Below are 20,029 nucleotides of genomic sequence, written 5' to 3' on the forward strand. Positions count from 1 at the left end.
AAAAAAAACTTTTTTTTTTCAAAATTTTCTGTAATTTTTCCTAATTATAATAAAAAATAAAAACCCCAGTGGTGATTAAATACCCCCAAAATAAAGCCCTATCTGTCCCCAAAAAATGGTATAAAATTCATTTCAGTACAGCGTTGCATGACGGAATAAACATCAGTCAAAGGACTGCAGCGCTGAACACTGAAAAATGGCCTGGCCAGGAAGGGGGTCTAAACACCTGGTCTTGAAGTGGTTAATATAATACACAGTTTTTTTGAAGAGGTCATGGACCTCTTAAAATCAATCAGTCATTATAGTCAGTAGTGTAGTTACCAAAAGCAATGCACCTGTGTGGTAAAAAAAAAAGAAAATAAGCAGTATTTTCATTCAATTCCAGTAGCCCTAAAACCATCCTTTCTATTTGGCACATGATGTGTGTGAAGTGTCTGAAAGCACATTGAAAATAAAATGTTCTACTTGTGAAAGAGGATAGGCATTAGGGAAAACCTTCTCAGTTTTTTTTTGTGTGAAGGTAGCATCTCTGTACTATAAGTGTGCACATTCCGAAGTTGAGCCAGTCTTCTGTGGAAACTATTGACAGTTGTGTTATCTTTACCCATGTCAAAGCTAAAGACTGAAGATGTAAAGCACTGAGCACTAACTCAAGCAAACAATATGCTGTGAATTTTAAAGTGTTGATAAAATATGTAATGCATTTAGAAACTCTTTCCCTAGCATTTAACATTGATTCCAGTAAACTGAATGTATCAATAACGAGTTTCCTGAGTTGTGGAAGATTTTCTCACACATTCAGAATCTGTTGTGCATTAATAATGTAGTTTAGGTGAGAATTTTCAACATACAGAAGGCAACAGGATTATCATAAAGTCATAAACATTTAAAGTGTATGTTTCCACAAAAATTAAGCTTATATATTTGGTTGGATTTTTCACATACTGTAGGTCTTGGTATATATAGTATGCATGTTTTTGTTTGGTGTTGATAAATACCTGGTGATCCTGCTAGTCCCATTGGTCCCTGTGTCAAATTGACCATGTCAAGCAAAGAAGCAAATCCATGCTGGTGTGGTCAGTTTGCATCCCTGAGATTGCTTCCAGGAGATATAGGACACTATGCCTAGGTACAGTGTTCTATATCTCATGTAATCAGTTTAGGTGTCATGCCTCCCTCCAGCCCTGCTCTGTTGATGTGTCATGTTGATGCTTCTCGGAGATACAAGACGCTGTGCATGTACCTCCTGTAGTCAGTTTAGGTCCACACCCCCCACCCAGCCCAGCTGCCATGATTGACAGCAGCTCCCACTAGGAGCCTTACTATCAAATCTGCAGAGCACAGAGACGAAAAGTACTTCTGTGCTGTGTGTGATGTTACACGCTGTCCGTCCACCTGCTATGTGTACACCATCCATAGCATGTGAAGAGAGGAGGTAACAGAGTTTGTGCAGTCATGTGACAACAGAAACAACAATTTGCAAAAGGTAAAAGTAATTTATTTATTTTTTTAAGAAAATGTGTTTACAGTTAGGAAATGTAATTTGCTGTGTCAAAATGTGTTTTTGTAATTGTGAGTTCTAAAACACAAAAGTAATGTACGCACCCTAAATGTAAGAATAATATTGCTCACAACCGGACATGGGAGCTGAGTGCATTTCTAGCAGACCAAGGGGTATTATTGTCTACTTGCAGTGTATTTGCAGACTGAAAAAACTGACAGGGATTCTAATAATGTTGTACTCTATTCAAAATGGTAAAAAAATAGCTTGGATTTCACACACACTTTAAAGACAAACATTTAGCCAAAGCTGGAAAGGTTTGCATAGGGTGGTGAAGGGTTTGAACCTCTATCAGATTTTATACCCCATCAAGTTGGTGCCTCCTTGGTTTCTTTCATCTCCAGCCCCACCAACACCTTCTTATGCTAGAAAACACATCGTATTGCTGTTTATTGTCTTCATTGGAGAGATTTCCCTTACTTTCTGTGACAGTGACAGGGAGACAAGAATTGAAGGGGAACCTACACAATATGGACAGGGACAGCAAGAAAAATATGTCATCATTGTAACCAAAGCATAACAATTGTGTTTAGCTATGCTTTAATGAGGTAAGCAGGTTTCCATTTTTTGAATGCCATAGGTCATTTAACACAGTTCCCAACTATGAATATAAAGTTTTGTAGCGTGGTTGCCCTTCTTATCTGTGGGGCAGTTGATAGTTTTTTTCAGGCATATTAGGCAAGAAATTAGCTGTATTCTTGGATATTTTGCTGCCCCAATAGCAACTTGCTTTCAGGGGGATTTATGTCTTTAGACACAAAAGCTTTGTACAGATTATTTGTGTGTCTGTTACTGCATGGATACAGATCAAGCAGAATTGTTTGTTATAATAAATTGCTTGTTCATCTAGAGCAGTAGTTATTAGCCTTTCTAGGGCCATATCTTATTATTTTTATTTTTTTTATTTTCTTTTACTTTTTTCACTTAACTTTATTGCTATCACACAGGAGCTAACAAGTCCCTGTGTGATAGCATTTGGAGGTGACAGGTTCTCTTTATTGAACCTGTCACCTCTAATACAGGAGTTCTAGCACAGCATTGTGCTGCAACTCTTGTGACAGCTGATATAGGAAGGCTGTGTGTTCAGCATTCCTGTCTCACTGTTAACACAAAGCAGACTAGAGAACAGAAGATCTCAGGTCTGCTTCCCGCACTACATCCTGAAGTAGTTTGCCATGGTCCCAAGTCCCCCAGAAGAGCGGGGGACCCCGAAAACCACAGCCAGGAGGGAGGCAGCTGGCTGGGAGGGAGGCAGCCAGCAGAGGGTAGTGGACCATGTAGCAGCAGGCTAATTACAAGTTATGTAGGCAGCTCTACAGTCGCCAAAATCACTTGACTGGCTTCCCTGCTGTACATTTAGCCCTGCTTGCCTGAAGTGGGGATAAATGTAGAAAAAAATGCCTGCCTGCTCTCTGCCCCTCCCCAGACGCAGCTGCTGCAGTGACATCTGGTGGGGCAGCAGGAGTTCTGACATTGCTGCACTAGGAGGAGGCTGAGGAGCCTCTCACCTAGTGCAGAAGAAAGCACACAGTGACCTACACAACGGGGTTGTGACCCACTTTTGGTTCACGACCCACATGTTGAGAACCACTGATCTAGAGCATCCACATCCTCAAAGCTCACATCATCTCTGCTGTCTAGAGGATGCCCCGTCATTTTTTAACCCCTTTTCCCTCTGAATCTTCATCATCCTCATTGAGCCTATTACAGAAGCTCTGGCCAGAGCTTATAATACCGTTGACATTGTGACCAGAGGTAGAGACAGACAAATGGAAGCTAAAACAGTGGGCATTATGGTAGGAAGCATGTTGCCTATGGTAGCAAGCATGTTGTTTTTTGGTAGCCAAGAAAATAACAGTAAATATATAAAAGCAGAATTAACTGCTTTTGTAGTTTATTGTGACAAGATTAATCAATTACACTGCCTGGCTGGTGACAATCTCACAGGGCACAAACAAGAAAAACATCTCTTGGAGGAGAATCTTGGGGACTTCAGGAGGGAAGGAAGCTTCTGGAATGCCTCCCCCCCATTATGCAAAAGGAACCTAAACAAAGCTTAAACAAAAGTTGGGTGTTTTTTTCTAAATACATAATCACATGAAAAAACAGGATCATGTAGGAACTGGCATTATTATATTTTAACTTTGAAGTGTATCAAGATGAATTTGGGTAAACCGATCTTACAGCAAGCTGAAAAAGTTACTGTGTATTTATTGTCTGCATTGTTGCATTTTAATTTTTTGCACAGGAGACTGGAAACCACCCAGAAGAAATGGAGATGGAAATGATGTCAAGTACATCACCACCAGAAAAGACAAAACACAAATCAGCTTCCCCAGACCACCAACATCTGGCTGTGCCAGCAACATCAAATCAGTTAAACAGTACTAACCTTGCCTCTCCAGCAGGCAGCCCTTGCAAGGCTGAGAAGAATGGGCACCCTACAGATAGTGCAAAGCCTGCCAAGGCCTTTGAAATTCAGTCAATGCCCAATGGAAAAACAAGGACATCTCTAAAAACTATGAGCAAAAGGAAACTTTCCCAGCAAAAAGAAAAGAAAGCCACACAGATGTTAGCCATTGTGCTTGGTGAGTCCATAGAATCATCACATATTTCATTCGACTGACTTTTTTTTTCTTCGAGCGCTGAAACGTTAAATAAGAATTTTAGGTAGCATTACACCAACAGCACAAATGTTCCCTTACATGACTGCTTTTTAATTCCGTGCTGTTTACTAATTTAAAATCGGCAATTAAATTCCTTAGTTTCATTATTTTGTCTGTGGTCACATGACCACTAAACCTCCAGGACATTCCTTATTTTTCTTTATGGGGGTAGATGTTGCAAGAAGAAGTGGCTGTTATGAGTGAGGGGGGAGGGGATGAGCTTTATCTGTCAGTTGAGGAGTTATATCTGACAGTCAGGGATTATAATTGTCAGTGATGAGATAACACTAGGCATATACAGTAAGGAAGATTTTGACCAGCAGAGAAAATATGCACAGGCACAAAATTGAAATTGTATAATTAAACTGGAAACTTGCATTAGGGTTTTTTTTTGCCTGGAGAGACACTTTGAAATTCATTTGAATTCATATTTGTTTTGATACCTTTATGCTGGAGTCTTTCGATTTTAAAATTCCTGGTTGCTATTCATTTGCTAAGGTTATTTATTTTGTCACCTCCCTAGTTCTTTCATAATGGAATATTATGCAGTTATTACAATGCAGCTGTCATTCACATCTCTGTGAACTTACTGGTTACAGAGGTTACATCCGGCTACATCTGAGACTGATTGTATGCATACAAACCCACAACAAGCTACTGCTCCCTTATTTGCCTTCCTGGAGAAATATTTCTCTCCTAATAAGGCAGATTTAGCTGTAGAATACCTTAACCCAAAACAGAAACATCAGTAGGACCAATTTATTAAGCACTTAAAGGTAGAACTGTCATTGAGTTCCCATCTATTTCCACATTCCAAAAAAAACTGTATTTCTTAGAACAGAGGTCCACTTTCAAGTAGAGGAATGCATAGTTAAACACATGTCAAAAACCTAAGGGGTCCCAAAATATCCGTCATGTGAACTTCTCCCTAACATGGGTATTCAAACTTTATTTTGAATTAGGTAATCTCCCAGCCCCATGACTTTTACAAAGGTTAGGTTGAACATTTTAGAACATCTAACTGTAATGATCTGGGGGTAGGAAGGTCACTGGGAACTGTAGTTATTTGATCTAATTTCTCGAGCCCTATAGGTATGTAAGCTGCAAGTGTGTGCTTTAGAATACTATTGTGCACTTAGAATCCTTTTTCTGGCCTCACACTTAAATGCTATATATTATGGAATTATTCAGCTCTTTGTCACATATTCTTTAGTGTGTATACTGAATCTCTCAGTCAGAGTTATCAAATGCATGGAAAGCTATTCAGCTTTTTATTAGGCATTTGTACAAATTTAATGAAGCTTTCAAGGAAAAAGTTAAAAAACTGGCACCGATATCTAGTTTTTACAGTACTCTTCACTTTGTTCAGTTACAAACTCTTTATTATTTATTAAAACTGTACAGCATTAAAAAAAACTTTCCAGTGATGTGCATAAACTATATATATATATACACATATATATGTATATATATATACATTGCCTAAATATAAATAAAATACAAATAATATTGCTTACAACCTAAAAAACTAATTAGTGGGAAGCAGTGAAATAAATACATATATTGTATAAGACTGATAAATGATCAATCAAAGTGATAGTGGCAATAACAGCCAATTCAAACAACTGTCCAGTCCTTAACCCCTTCGTGACGGGAGACGTACACTGTACGTCCAGCCACAAAGGGACCAAATGACTCGTCACGTACACTGTACGTGACGAGTTATTTGCTGCACTAGAAGGCTGCTAACCGCTGAGAATCAGCGGTTACCTTTCAGTAATAGATGTCTAACTATCTAGAGATCCATTACTGAAAGGGTTAACCTTTTTCAGACACCCGATACCTTAATATCGGGTGTCTGAGAGTCACAGCAAAGCAGACACACATGTCGGCTTTTGCCGGCATTCTGACAGCTCGTATAGATCGAGAGATATCTCTCTCAAGCTATACTGGCTTTTTTTTTTTTTATCTTTTGACTTTCAAGAATAGATACAAAATGTTATGTATTAGACACATAATGTATCTATTCTTGAAAGTAGAATGTTTAAGTTTTCTGAAACATTCACTGACAGCTGAATCCTGAACTGCTGCAGGATCAGTGTCACTAACTTATTATCGGCTGTTCTGAAGTTTGAAGCAGCCTGATAATAAAAAAAATTTATTAATTTATCAAGCAGTAATAGTGAGATTAATTCACAATGACTGCCTGATATAATTAAATAAATAAAATTTGTCAGTATAAAAAAAGTGAAAAGTGTAAATAAATTAAAAAAAATAGTGAAAAGTGTAAAAAAATTAAAAATAAGGGACAAATAAATGAATGTATGTATTGCATTTTTTTTTAGCTGTGCTGGTTTTGTTAAAAAAAATACTACAAATCAAAACTGGGAAAAAAAAGTTTGTTTTTACGTTTTTTCCTCTTTTTTTAATTTGTATTTGTCATAAGTGAGGCGTTAGACACACATATGTGATATAAATATATAGCCCTATCTGTCCTCTAAAAAACAATATATAATATGTGTGGGTGCACTTTGTAAGAAAGTATATTACTGACGTGGAAGAATCACACAGCAAAAATGTCAAAAGTGTGTCAGTCATTTACGAACAGAAACCAAAAACAAGCTCAGTCATGAAGGGGTTAATCGTAAAAAAATAAAAAAAATTGAATTTGGAGAAAGTTCTCCTCACTTGAAAAAAAGAGGAAAAAGAAAAACTTTCTCCAAATCCAATAGAGTGCAGATGCACTTAACTGCTGTCAACGAGATTTCAGGGTTCCAATAAAATGGTGCTCCTCTGTGTGTCCAGAAAGCACCCCCCCAGTGACTATGCACTCACCAGAATTTGTTACTGTTAATAACAGCCAGAGAAGTGTTTAAGTAAATCAAGGAAACTGTCAACGTCCTCCCTCCTTGTATTCTGCTCCTTCCACCACGCTCATCCCTGACATTTAATCATGTTAAGAAAGGCAAAAGGAAACCCTCATGGTGCAGTATTAGGATTTTTATTAAATAAACAATAAAAAACTCACTGTTAAGAAATACAACAGCCGGCTGGCGACAGTAAAAACTCTGTCTACTCTGAATGTGTAACGTCAGAAAGACCCACCCCTAACGCGTTTCGTCATTTGACTTTTTCAAAGGATGACAGGCCTAACTGGCCACACTTCAAGATCAACCTTATAGCCCAGGAGGCATGATAGGACACACTCACTGGGCGTCCCATCAAATCAATTCAATGGGAAATGTCCCATCCACGGATATAAAATACAATGCATATACAACAAAAATTAATAAGAACTAAAACCAAACAACAACTTTGTACCTATAGTTCAATAGCCACCAACTAATTTAGCAAGGTCAGACAAATAAAAGATATATACATTTTAAATAATTATAAATAAAAAATTATAAAATACAATAAAAGGATATTATTTAAAGAAAATATCACAAACATTATAAAATATCTCTATAACTAAATTATCCCAATAGATAACATTATAAGGCAAGATATATAGGACAAGAACCAAGAACAAATAAATAAATACTCATATATACAATCCCATCCGCTATCTCATCATATAAATCCCAAAATTCTGTATAAATGAATTTCAATATTTTAGAACATATACAAAATAATACTCCCTCATGTATAATAATATACCTTAAAAATAATGTATTACTTAAAAAACAATTCAAATCAAAGTCGATATTAAGGCCCCACTGAGCCAGTGGGGTTGATTTACTAACCTTATAAACACACCACAAACATGTATACACCTCTGTAGTGTGTTCCCTACTGGTGAGGTTGGAACCCCTCCAATGACCATCAATTTTGTCGATGCCCACTATCTTTAGATCTTTAAGATCGCAATTATGAAAAATTCTAAAATGCCGTGACAAACTATGGGGTCTATTTACTAAGCTGCCGAGGGCAGCCGAGTGAATGACCGATCTGAAGTGAAGTGAGCATTGAAAATTCTTTTTTTTTTCTTTTTATTCTGACATCGCTCGTGTCAGAATAAAGAAAAAAAAGACACAGCTGTGTTTCTCTCCTTGGCGGCCGGGAGCATCAACTCCCGGGCCGCCAGGGAGAGTTAGCTGTTTGGAGATCAGTGTCCCTGGTTAGCAGTTAACCAGGGGCGCTGATCTCTCTGAAAGTGGCCGGAGCCAGCTGTAGGATCACGGCTGGCTCCGCCCAGCTGTCAGAAGCAGGCTGTCTCAGCTGTCAGAAGCAGACTCGGCCAGCTTTGGCTTTCAGCACGGCTCAGCCGAGCCGATGCATATGCGGTCGGCTCGGCTTAGCCGCTCGGCCACGATCGGGAGCTGTACGGGCTATTGTGAATAGCCCGTACAGCACCCCTTCGGTTCTACTGAACCGAAGGGGGTCCTGGGGCCGAAGCTAGCTGAAGGATCGGCCGAAGCTACGGCCAGATCCTTCGGCAGCTTCGTGAATAGACCCCTATGTTTATTAAAACCCATTAAAACCCATTAACATGCTCCTCTAATCTCTTTCTGAGCTCCCTCATAGTCCTACCTATGTATTGTAGCACACATGGGCACTCCAGAGGGTATGTTACAAATTTACTATGACAGGAGATACAATTTGTGATTTTATATTCTGTATTGTTAATATTCTTTTTATTTCCTGTTCATTTTTTGTTTTCAATATTGCTTACTTTGGAAGATAATGTGCATTGTGATTATTTGGTCAACACAGAGCTTTTTCAGAAGGCTTGTCTTACATTTGCATCTATTCTAACCTGGAACCAACTTTCAAAAATGTATGACTTATTATCTTTTTTTTTTGTGTTTCTCACTCAGGCGTCTTCATAGTGTGCTGGTTTCCCTTCTTTATAACCCATATCCTAAATATGCACTGCAACTGCAAGATACCACCAGCTTTGTACAATGCTTTCACATGGCTTGGTTATGTTAACAGTGCAGTTAATCCTATTATTTACACCACATTCAATGTGGAATTCCGAAAGGCCTTCATAAAAATACTGCACTGCTAGAACAGTTAACAGGCTGCTTCACATGGAGAACAAAAGCAGAAAATAACTGAAAAGGAAACAGAGCCCTGTGAATTCTGGCCAGAAAATCCCTTTTATGGGAGGGGAACATACAGTCACACTCATGTGAACCTGTATTAGCCATGATCTGCACATGTCCAGGCTTGGTAAATAGTAACCTGGAAGTTAGTCTATGAATGAAAAGGTGTTGTCATTAACAATTAAGAAATATGGACAGTCCACCAAATTGGAGTGTGAGGTTTGATAACTTGCCAAGGCAACTATAAAAAGTGGTAAGACAAGCCTTAACTGTACTAAATAGCATCTTTATTGCTACGCTCAAGAAGAGGAACTGTTGAATTCAGCCAATAATGTTGACAAAATTGACATTTTCAGGACCTATGTGGATGTCATTGCAGACTCACCAAAGACACTGTCATTTTTTAATCTGATCTTTGCAATATAAAGAAGCTACCATCTACTGAGACTATACTTTGAATCAGGGAACTGGGGCTTTTCCTTCAAGTATTAAGACTTTAAAAGAAATGATCTATTTTGGACCTTCCCTACACTTGTCACCTCCAGCTTAATGGGTGATGTGGTGATCAATGCAACATGAAGAACAGTTAGAGTTTTGCATTGTGGTGATAAAACTGTAAATAGAGAATGTTCTGAAAGAAGCCCAAGCCAAAAAATAATATTATAAATATTTAAAATCTGTCTTGCATGGTGTGTGTCACATTTAAGATTTATCATTGTCACACCATGACTAAATAAAAGTAAGAGTGAACCATACAAGTGAGAACTTTACTGGATCCTTACAGGGGCAAATCTTGTTTTCAGAGGACCCACAATGCTTTGCAAAACATCTTGTGCCAACTCACAGCATTTAAAAGAAAATAGAAGAAATAAAACCTTTACCGCTCTAATTGTATAAGATATATGAGTGAACAATATTATGCCTGTGGCTTGTGTTTTTGCCAGTGTAACTGGTTATAATTTGTTTTCTACGTGCCCGCTGATAATATGCTTAGTGCATTATGCAACTACATCAGGTAACCTAGTGCTTGAAAATTACCATTGGCTAATTCTGTAAATTGAGATGGTGGAAAGACTAATTTTGTCTGACCCTGAACAGACAAAGTTAACCAGTCCAGATGTATCACAACTATTAATCTATATCTACATCTAGCATAAAGCATCACGCAAAGCACTCATTTTGTCATCATAGCTACTACTACTACAGAGGGATACGTGTTTTTAATTAAAGATACACAAGGAATAGTAAGAATTAACCAAATCATTGAACTGCGGACAGGACACATATCCAGCCTGCTCAGTTTTTTCTTCGGGGGTTGTTATACTGTGTTAAACTACCCTTGCCCATAAATGCCTTGGTACTGATAATCAGGTGTTCTCAGAACATCTCGTCTAGTACTTGAATGTATGGTGGTTGTTCTCTGTCCGGCCCACCACAACTTTTTGATTTCTTGGAGGGATCCCAGAATCCAATGCCTACTTCACCCTGACTGATAAGCTACTGCAGATTGCCTAGAAGCCACTTTCAGAAGCAGTGGTGGGTAGATTGGATTAATCAAGGGCTAAATTATAGTGAGTAGATGTTCTGACTTTAATACAATTGCAGTGTTTGCTTGATGAGAGTACACTGCCCTGAGTTGCTCTTAAAAAAATACACTGTTGCCCTAAAAAAATTTAAACAAACACTGCTGTTTAAAAAATGCATGTATAATACTTACCTTAAGCTGGCCATGCGCTGTTCAATGTTCTGCTGGCATCACCAAGCTAAACAAAAGTTAATTATCCAATCCACTTTTGTCAAAGGATTTGGGTGAAAAATTGAAGCTGAACAGTGACTGGATGCAGCCACAGTTCTGGTATTTTAACATTGGTGGGCACCGGATGTTAGAATACAGTAACCCAGCAGGAAGGATTCGTCCATCTACGATGTTTAGTGTGCATGGGGGAATTTTTTCTGTCCAGCCTCATAGGCCAGTTTAATCTCTTGCTGCTGATCTTCCCACATTTGCAGAGCTGAGGCTTGTGCTAAGAATCTTTAGCTTCCAACACTTCTGTCTGTGATGAATGCCTTTACCTTCCAGCTGCCCGCTATGCAGTTCTGAAGGGACAGAACTCTACATCAAGTGATGTAGAGTCCAGGACAAAGGTCAATAGCACATAGCAAGGGAACACATGCATCCAACACACCGAAAAGTATTCGATGCTGAAGATTCTTAGCTGTGTTTCCAACAGATTGTTAAGGTACGTATTATACATAAGTTTTACACAACAGTGATCGTTTGAAGATTTATAAAGTGACAGCCTTTGCTTTAGAGGTGCAGAGTCAGAAATAATTTTGACTGTTATATAACAAATCTCATGATATATTTGATAGAAAAATGTATTTGATTTACCTTTTTATCTGGTGTGTCTTCATTTTTGCAATGCATATGGATGGCATGACAGTGGCTACTTATGTTTTAGGGAACAAAACTGAAAAAAGAACATATCACAGTGGATTTAAGGGTATTGAAGTTTCAACGTACTCAAAGCGGGTGGATGTTAGGTTGCTACATTTCTTGGGGACTTCAGTGACAAATTCTTGACACCAGAACCATTACTTGCCTTTCCTTCCTCATGGATTCACTTGCGCTATGCTGCAGGGAAAGAAAGGGAGACTCCTTGTTCCAAAAATTGGGAAGCTAGGAAATCAGGAACTGAGAGCTTACCTCTCATAATTCTAGAAGATATAAAAAGCGAATTTAACTTGGTTGCATTCATCAAATATTCAAATCTAAACTGCAGGCAAACAGCAAAAGACACTACTTAAATAAACATATGTTTGCTGTTTTATTTGCTAAATGATTTACAATTCCATTCAGACAATCCTGTGTGTTATACATATATGCCACACTGCACTGTAAGGAAGGGGACACACTTACTGCCTGGATGAACAATGATGCAGCCCTAGTCATTATTTGGCCTCCAGTCTTCTAAATGGACAATAAATCCCCATCATGACCTCCATCCAGTTAGCAGAGAGGTGATCCACAAAGTAGTAAAGTTGAACTAGAAAGAGATTAAGCTAAATCTGGAAGTAATTAGGGAGATTGTCCTGGTAGATGTGTGTGAATCAGAAAAGTGGCTCTATAAAATGTCATATCCTTTGGTAGGTAAAACAGCATGCAAATATATGTATTTGAACTGTGTACTTATCTGTCTAGCTGAAATACCGCTTTAATTATTAGTTTATTTTTAGAGTGGGCTAATGCCTTAGCAATTAGCAATTTCATGTCTGCTTTAACCCTTTAAATAACAAATATAGCTTATTCTGTAGAGAAGTGACAGGGTCACTTTATAATTTTAAACAGATTCAGATGGTGGCACCCTGTAATAGAAGAGAATGAATACTTACCTCTCCAGTACATGGCTAATCCATTCTTCACTCTCTTGCAGAGTTGGCACCACTGCTTTTATCTCACACTTACAGCTGTGTAAGATAACGTGTTCTCCATGGTTCATCCCACAGGCTACTATGTCACTACAGGACACACATTTAGAAGTGTTGAATAGCAGCAGTATCGACTCACCACCCACAAGAGAAATAAGTATTTCTCCTAATACAAAGTGCAGCTGCCTGAGTTATTTTAAAGTGTATGCGTCACTTTAAGTAGATCAGCAAAATAAATATTTTAACAAACAAAAGAAAATGTCAAAAATATTTAGGCCAAAACAAAAGGTGTGTAAGAGATTAAAATGTAAACCCCCTGCAACATATGAAAATGTTATATTAATCACATTGGAATGTTCTTAACAACTGAGAATTATATTGCAGATTTTCCTCATAGCAAGTGGTTAGGGAAGCCATAGGTTTGGGGTAATTTCCGCTTGATGCTGAAACCAGCAATCCTTTTCATTGATAATTCAAGCAATATGGAATTGATGAATGGCAGCTTGATTAAGGGAATAGTGAAAATCAACCAGGAGTTAATTCAGATAATACATATGTTGTTGCCAGTTTTGCATGTAAATTACATCCCTGTCCATAGCAGATGATTCTCTCAGTGGAATAACTTTAAGGGTTAGTATGAATAAATTGCAGGAAGGTTTATTTGATAGAGCCGTTAACAATTTCCCCAAATGGACATATAACATTTTATTGAGATGATTAAAGAGATATTTAAGATGAAGTTTGTATAATTGGAGAGACTTTTCCCTACACAGCTGCACTAACTGCAAAGATGAGTACTGCCAACCTCAATAGGTATACCCTTCATACTTAAATGCTTAATAGCATTGAAACGAACGGCTGAACAACAAAATTAAACATAGCAGATCTTGGTCAGTTTTTTTTACTGTTTTTGTAAGTTTATGAGAGTTCATGAATCTTATTTTCTATAAGGCTTGGTATTATTATTTGTATACAATCTATATTTACAAATAATTAAGAATGCATTTAAAACACTAATTTTGTAGCACAACACTGGCTGTTCATTTTGGCCATCTGAAAATCTACATGGTATGTGTGTATTCTGCACTCCCTGAACTGATATAAGATTGCAAGCCTTACTGAAAGTTTAGATAGGCCTTATATACACACTTATCTCTGTATGTAAATGGTGTTCCTTCTGTGGTACGCTCATAATAGAGGCTAATTACAGTAAAGCAGTAAAGCTAACCTAGTAAGGCTATGTTCACATCTAGGCGATTCTGCTGGTGAGCTGGTATCGTGTGGTTAACGTACATTTTTGTTTGGCAATTTTGCTTTGGAAATCGTGCACTTGTCGCACGGTTTTCTATGCATAACCACATGACAACCACCCGAAAAATTGCTCCTGAACCTTTTTGCACGAACCTTTTGCTCTGTTTTCTGCGATATCGCTTAGGTGTGAACCTAGCCTAATAAGGGGACATTAGTCTAGAGCTACTGACAAATATATCTGATATGCTTTTTTATTAAGGCAATCTACAGAGTTGTGTTTGTATATTTTGTACACATTAGCACAAAGCAGCTAGAGATCATGCAGGATATCTTGCTTCCCCTAGGACATATTGTCTTGAATAAACTCTCCATCTTGCATCATTGAAGAAATGGCTTGTATTGATTTTTATGGGCTACTGAATGTTACATGTTTCTTTGCCAATGGCAAATATGTGAATGCTGATATAACTATATTATTCATTAATAATTTATCCAAGCCATTTTGCATCATAAATACATATTTTTCTCAGACATGCATCTTATGAGAACACAGTTGTCCTACATAGAACCAAATAAAACTCTAGCCCATTGTTTAATTTTAGATAGAAAAGAAAGGGGTTAGACTATTTGTCAGATTTTTGCTGCCATCTGTCTCTTTAGTAGGTTTTCCACCTCATTTTCTAAGTGACACCCCATGTTTCAAAGTGTCATAGGGTGTAATTGGAGCAGAAAGACATCTCTCCAGTGGCAATTAAATAAAACCTGATAGAGGCTATAACCAAAAGAAGTATGCCAGTCATTGTGTGAAAGGTAAATGAAAACAGATTCAAATATCTAAGGAAAGATCTTTTTTAATGACATGTCAGAGATAATGACATTACATTACTTTGTCACTGTGTGTCGTAAATAATAAAATGCAGAGATAAAAAGCAAAAACTAAAGTGGAAACAATGATGTAATGCATAACGTTTACTGTATGTTAACAACTACTTTATGTATATTCTGACTAGCAGTTAGGAACACATATTAAACATGAGCAGAGTAAAACCTTGGCTCCATAGTTGGTAAATATATGATCTTTCTCCTTACAGTCTCAGAGATGAGCATCCTAATCAGATACCTAATTTTTTAGTGATATTTCAGCAATGGAGAAAAGCATGTTTTTAAAAAAGGTTTTCCTTGTTACATCAAAAACTAAAAAGGTGTTGCCTAGAGGTGGTCTTCATATAGTTGTCCATTCTACTTTGAGCTGTTCGTCAGGCACATGACAACTGATCTAATTAACCTAATTTTTAACATGCATGCGTTACCCTAGAACCTTGTCACTCCAGCTGTTTTGGAACTACAAGTCCCATGAGGCATTGCAAGACTCTGCCACAGACATAACTCCCAGAGGCAGATGCATGTTGGGATTTGTAGTTTTGGCACAGCTGGAGTGCCAAGGTTTGCCACCATTGCCCTAGAACTAGTATAATTAACCACTGAGAAAGAAAAATAAAATAAAATGCTGTGACAACTTTGAAAGAATATGCGCAGAAATTCTTTTGACCACTACAGAGTCAGTGCTGGTGAAGGGTGAGCTGGAAAGCTGAAAAAATGACTTAAACAACTTTAGAGCTTCAGCTGTAAATTTGAGGATGGATTGCTCCACATTTTATCAAGCAGCATGCTTGAAATAATGTGTAAATAATTGAATGTCCGTAACCAAGCTACAAACTTGCACTAAAGGAAATAGGGGTGAGGCATTCCCAGGGCCAGTGCTAGATTATTTTGTGCCCTATGCAAGACCAGCTACTTGCACCCTGCCAACCCCACTCCAGTGGCACAGCCCCCAATCCCCTGTGCGAGCGCGGCCCCATTCTCCTGCCGGCTAGCTTCCACAGGCGATAGATGGACATAAGCAGCTGGGACAATAGCTAGAGTGCTATTGGCTATTTTCATTTGAAATAGCCAATAGCAGACTGGCTATTGAAACACCAGCTGAGCAGAGGAACAGACCTGAGAGAGAAAGTTGTCTCTTAGTATAGCTCCTCTGCTCAGTGGGAGGTTGCAATAGCCAGCCTGCTATTGGCTTTTGCAATTTGAAACAGGGGGGGCACCATGGGGGGGGGGTCGAGGCTGTGCCCTAGGCAGCAATGCGCCATAGGTGGCTGCCTAGTTTGCCTAGTGGCAGCACTGGCCCGGGCATTCCTGATCTCCTTTGAAAGTGATAGTAGTCTGGCTGACACTGGTTGCAATACTTTCTAAGTCACTAGCCCAAAAGACATATTAGGAAATCAAAATTGAAGTCACCTTATATACAATGTCCCAGAAAATATTGGAGCCACTGTATCAGAAATACAACCAGGGAACTATCAGTTTTGGGAGAAGGGTCAGCAATGGAAACTTTCTTATTCCATTAAAACAGATTTGCTTTAAGGTATTTTTCCCCAGACAATTATAGCTGCAAAACAAATTATACTGTTTTACATACCTCATTGCACTTTGTTGCAGACTATTAAACTGACTTGACTTTCTGCTTCTATATAGACACTATTAATTGCTTTATAACCACCAGTGTCTTATCTTTTCATCTGCAAAATGTCTTTGAGGCTGAGGAGAAAAATGTCAATCTGAGCTGTCAGTTTTAGGTGCATTTTAATGGGCCTGGAGATGTTTTCCTGCTGTTAATTGGCTATCACCTCAAATGATAGCTATTTTAGCAGCACATAGCAACTATAGTGCAAATCTGTCATAAGTCATTGCATCCTGCTGTTTAACTACCAAGTCATTTTTATAATCATACTCAATAGTTAACACCTAACTGTCTGCACACAGCAATAATTCCTGGTATCTAGGCAGCCTAATGAGATAGTGAGTATATCAAAGGGATTAGATAGATGCAAACTGGACATGCTATTGTTAAACCATTCTACAAAATGTGTTTGATACTTTTGCTTCTAAACCATCTAGATGCAATATTTGAAAATATGACCAGTCTCTATTAGTATACATTTATTTCACATTAAACAGGAAAACATGTTCTGTACATCCAAAATAACAAGTTGTCAGTGCATGTAGTTGTGTGTGAAGACAGAATACCACTCATGTAGGACAAGTAGAACATTGGAGCGGACTTGTGCAATAGAAAGACAGCAGATGAGGCAGAACATCTCTGCCAGTAGTAGAGTTAATTACTTTCCTACTGCTTCGTGATTGGCAGTATAGCACAATAAATTAGCACAAAATTGACAGCCTGATGCATATTCATTAAATGCATTTCAAGTGGAATAGCTGGTCACATGAATACAGTAAAATAATGCTCACCATAATAAGTGTAATAATGTTCTGTGGATTATTGAATTATTTTGCTCATGCACAATTGCATGATTCCTGATTCTCAATGTAGTGATCTTTCCTGCAGAGCATACAAAGAAAATATTCCTAGAGACACATATATTGGGTCATTCTCCAGAGTTGCTGTTACAACTAAAAATATGACAAACAAAACTATTCAAGCACTTAAATAAGTCTTCACTTTTGGGTGTTAAATTGGTGCATCTAATTGTTTGCTAGATACTTTGTCTAGTGGTTCATATCTGGCATTTTACTTGGATGATTTCAAATCTTTTGGTTAGTTAAAAGAATACATGTTAGGAATTTAATGTCTAAAGTGTTGGTTGAGCATGTAAGCCTACATAATGTATATTGCATTTCTGTTGCAGTGTAATCTTATCGAATTATTAAAGCCTATTTGCATTTTCAGTTTAAATCAGCTATATTCCGAGCAAATCAAAACAAACGTCTTACATTTCCTAAAGCCAACAATTGGGGGGGCGGGGGTAGAGAGATGATGTCACATACCACCCCCTCCTTCCCTCTTTTAATCAGGGAACGCCTTGTATTCTTTGAGAAAAATACAAAGCGAGGAGGTGCAATTATGTGATTTGAGCAGGACAAAAACGTAAAGCAATGCTTTGCTGGGAAATGTATATTTGTTTGATCTGGATTCGTTATTGAAAACAATTTTGAGCATTTTATACTTCTTTAAAGCAATCCTATCATGGATAACTATGGGTCTGTCTTTGCTGACCTCCTTCTAACAAATCTAATTGTCCAGATGTATTTGGCTTAAATACTTTCTGTGCCACCGAACTTGAACAAGCAAGGGACCTGCTCCAGATCAATGCGTTAAAAATGTTGAAACCACTGGTTCAGCATTACATCCATGCAACTACATTTTCAGAAAGAAAGGTCAACAATAACAGCGTCCTATCAGTACGGGTTTATCTTAACATTTGTACACCTAATATTGCATAGTAGAAGACTGTTAGTAGCAACAAGATGTTCTTGAGACCTTAAGGGTTATCAGTTCATAGGTTCCTAGTAGGGCAAGCTGTTACTGTGCTTCAAAACAGTAGAGATTAAAAAAAAACTAAACACTCATGAAACAAACATAATTAATAAGAAAATATATCCTCCATATCCAAGAGCAAAAACATTGGTTACAGAATAATGGGATGTGTCAATCCAAACAGCAGTCAAGACGATTCATCACATACATACAAATTAGACTGAACAGTTAATTTTATATTTCATTATTAATATCTAAATCTGTTTTATAAAAAGATCACATTGCATATGTGCATATTAATAAAGGAATGTAATTAACATAAATAAAATAGAGCTATTTATATCTCAAATAATGCACTGCATTAATAGTGCATATAAAGTGACAAAGTGCATAACATCTAAGTGCATAAACCTTAAAATAATAAACATACATAGGATTAATATCCCCAATACTGAATAATGTTTAATGTACAAGTGCCACTTTAAAACCCATACACATGTACAAAATGTGCCAATCAATTACACAATTATTATAAAAGGGTCAATATAAAGCAGCTCCAAAATGTCTACACAAGTGCCAACTTGCAAATGCAATACAAAAGTGCCAGTATGCATTCCAAGGGTGCTCTACTGATCCCCGTTTAATTGCTCCTCCCATATTGAATCCATTCACCGGATTAGCTCACAAAAATATTACCAGAAGCTCCAGTAGAATAAAATCATTAAAACTTTTTTTAAATTTAGAACATTAAAATGCACTCACAATCATAGGCGTATACACAGCTCCACAAATACATTCAGTATGAGAAACCTTCCCGCCCTGTTACTCGCAGTATTTCCGGGTCTACATAATAATGTCAGCATGTATCCATCCGCCCTACACATTTCTTCACAGACTTAATCAGGGGTGGTATAAGTACTAACACAACCCAACTTATATGTATTATGTTGTATAAATCAACAAAGCCCCGCCCATATATCAATCACTATCCTATCATAACATTTAGCTGCTTTACCCTTATACGACCACTAGGTGTCATAATATTTACAGAGAGAGGAAACAAATAATTACAAAGGAAGAAATAACATATAGAGCTGCATTTTCTCTATCCTGCCACTAGCTGTCATAATATTTATAGAGAGAAGATACAAATAATTGCAGGAGAATTAATAACATAGCAAGGAAAGAACAATATCCAAACCAAATTCCCACCATGATGTACACTATTATTTTTATTACATAGGATTTATATAGCACCACCAGTTTGTGCAGCGCTTTACAAAATGGGGGAGACAGTAAAGTTACAATACAATCTCAGTACAATAGGGTTAGGAGAGAGCTGCAACATAAACAACATAAGTATAATCCATCCCCTAAAGATACTGTACCTAAACCAGCTCAGCCCATAGTACAAAAAAGAGGAGAAAATATATTCTTATATACCCATATAGCCATCATTTGCCAAAAAATAGTTGAGTTCCAGTTTAATATTTAGTTCCACGGGCTGCATGGTGTCCACGATAAAGATCCATTTGTTTTCATTTCTAAAATTTACCTTTTAAGATTAGAACCCTGCCAATGTTTCTGTACTCTATCTATGCCATAAAAACGAAACACCTTGAATCCTATTTATGGACCAATTTAACGTGTTATGATACATTATGGTACCTATAACCCTTCTTAATAATATTAATATGTTCCTTTATTCTCTGTTGTAGTTGCCTTATAGTTCTTTCTA

At 37.5% G+C, this 20,029-nt stretch overlaps 1 protein-coding gene across 3 annotated transcripts in view; it reads left to right on the forward strand.

Moving 5' to 3' along the window:
• DRD2 (dopamine receptor D2) overlaps window positions 1-9,388 on the forward strand; it is a 107,331-nt gene extending 97,943 nt beyond the window's left edge. For 2 of the 3 annotated variants that reach the window (XM_018569106.1, XM_018569104.1), the window contains 2 exons: window positions 3,810-4,149; window positions 9,048-9,388. In XM_018569106.1, the coding sequence (XP_018424608.1) occupies window positions 3,810-4,149; window positions 9,048-9,241 (534 nt within the window). In that variant the 3' untranslated portion in view covers window positions 9,242-9,388. Of the gene's footprint in view, window positions 1-3,798; window positions 4,150-9,047 lie in introns of all 3 variants that reach the window. The other variant, XM_018569105.1, reaches the window with a different exon arrangement.
• The last annotated feature ends 10,641 nt before the right edge of the window (window positions 9,389-20,029 follow it).

The sequence above is a fragment of the Nanorana parkeri genome, unplaced genomic scaffold (assembly GCF_000935625.1).
Source record: "Nanorana parkeri isolate BGI_ZX_2015 unplaced genomic scaffold, ASM93562v1 scaffold1288, whole genome shotgun sequence".
In the NCBI taxonomy this organism is placed as follows: Eukaryota; Metazoa; Chordata; class Amphibia; order Anura; family Dicroglossidae; genus Nanorana; species Nanorana parkeri.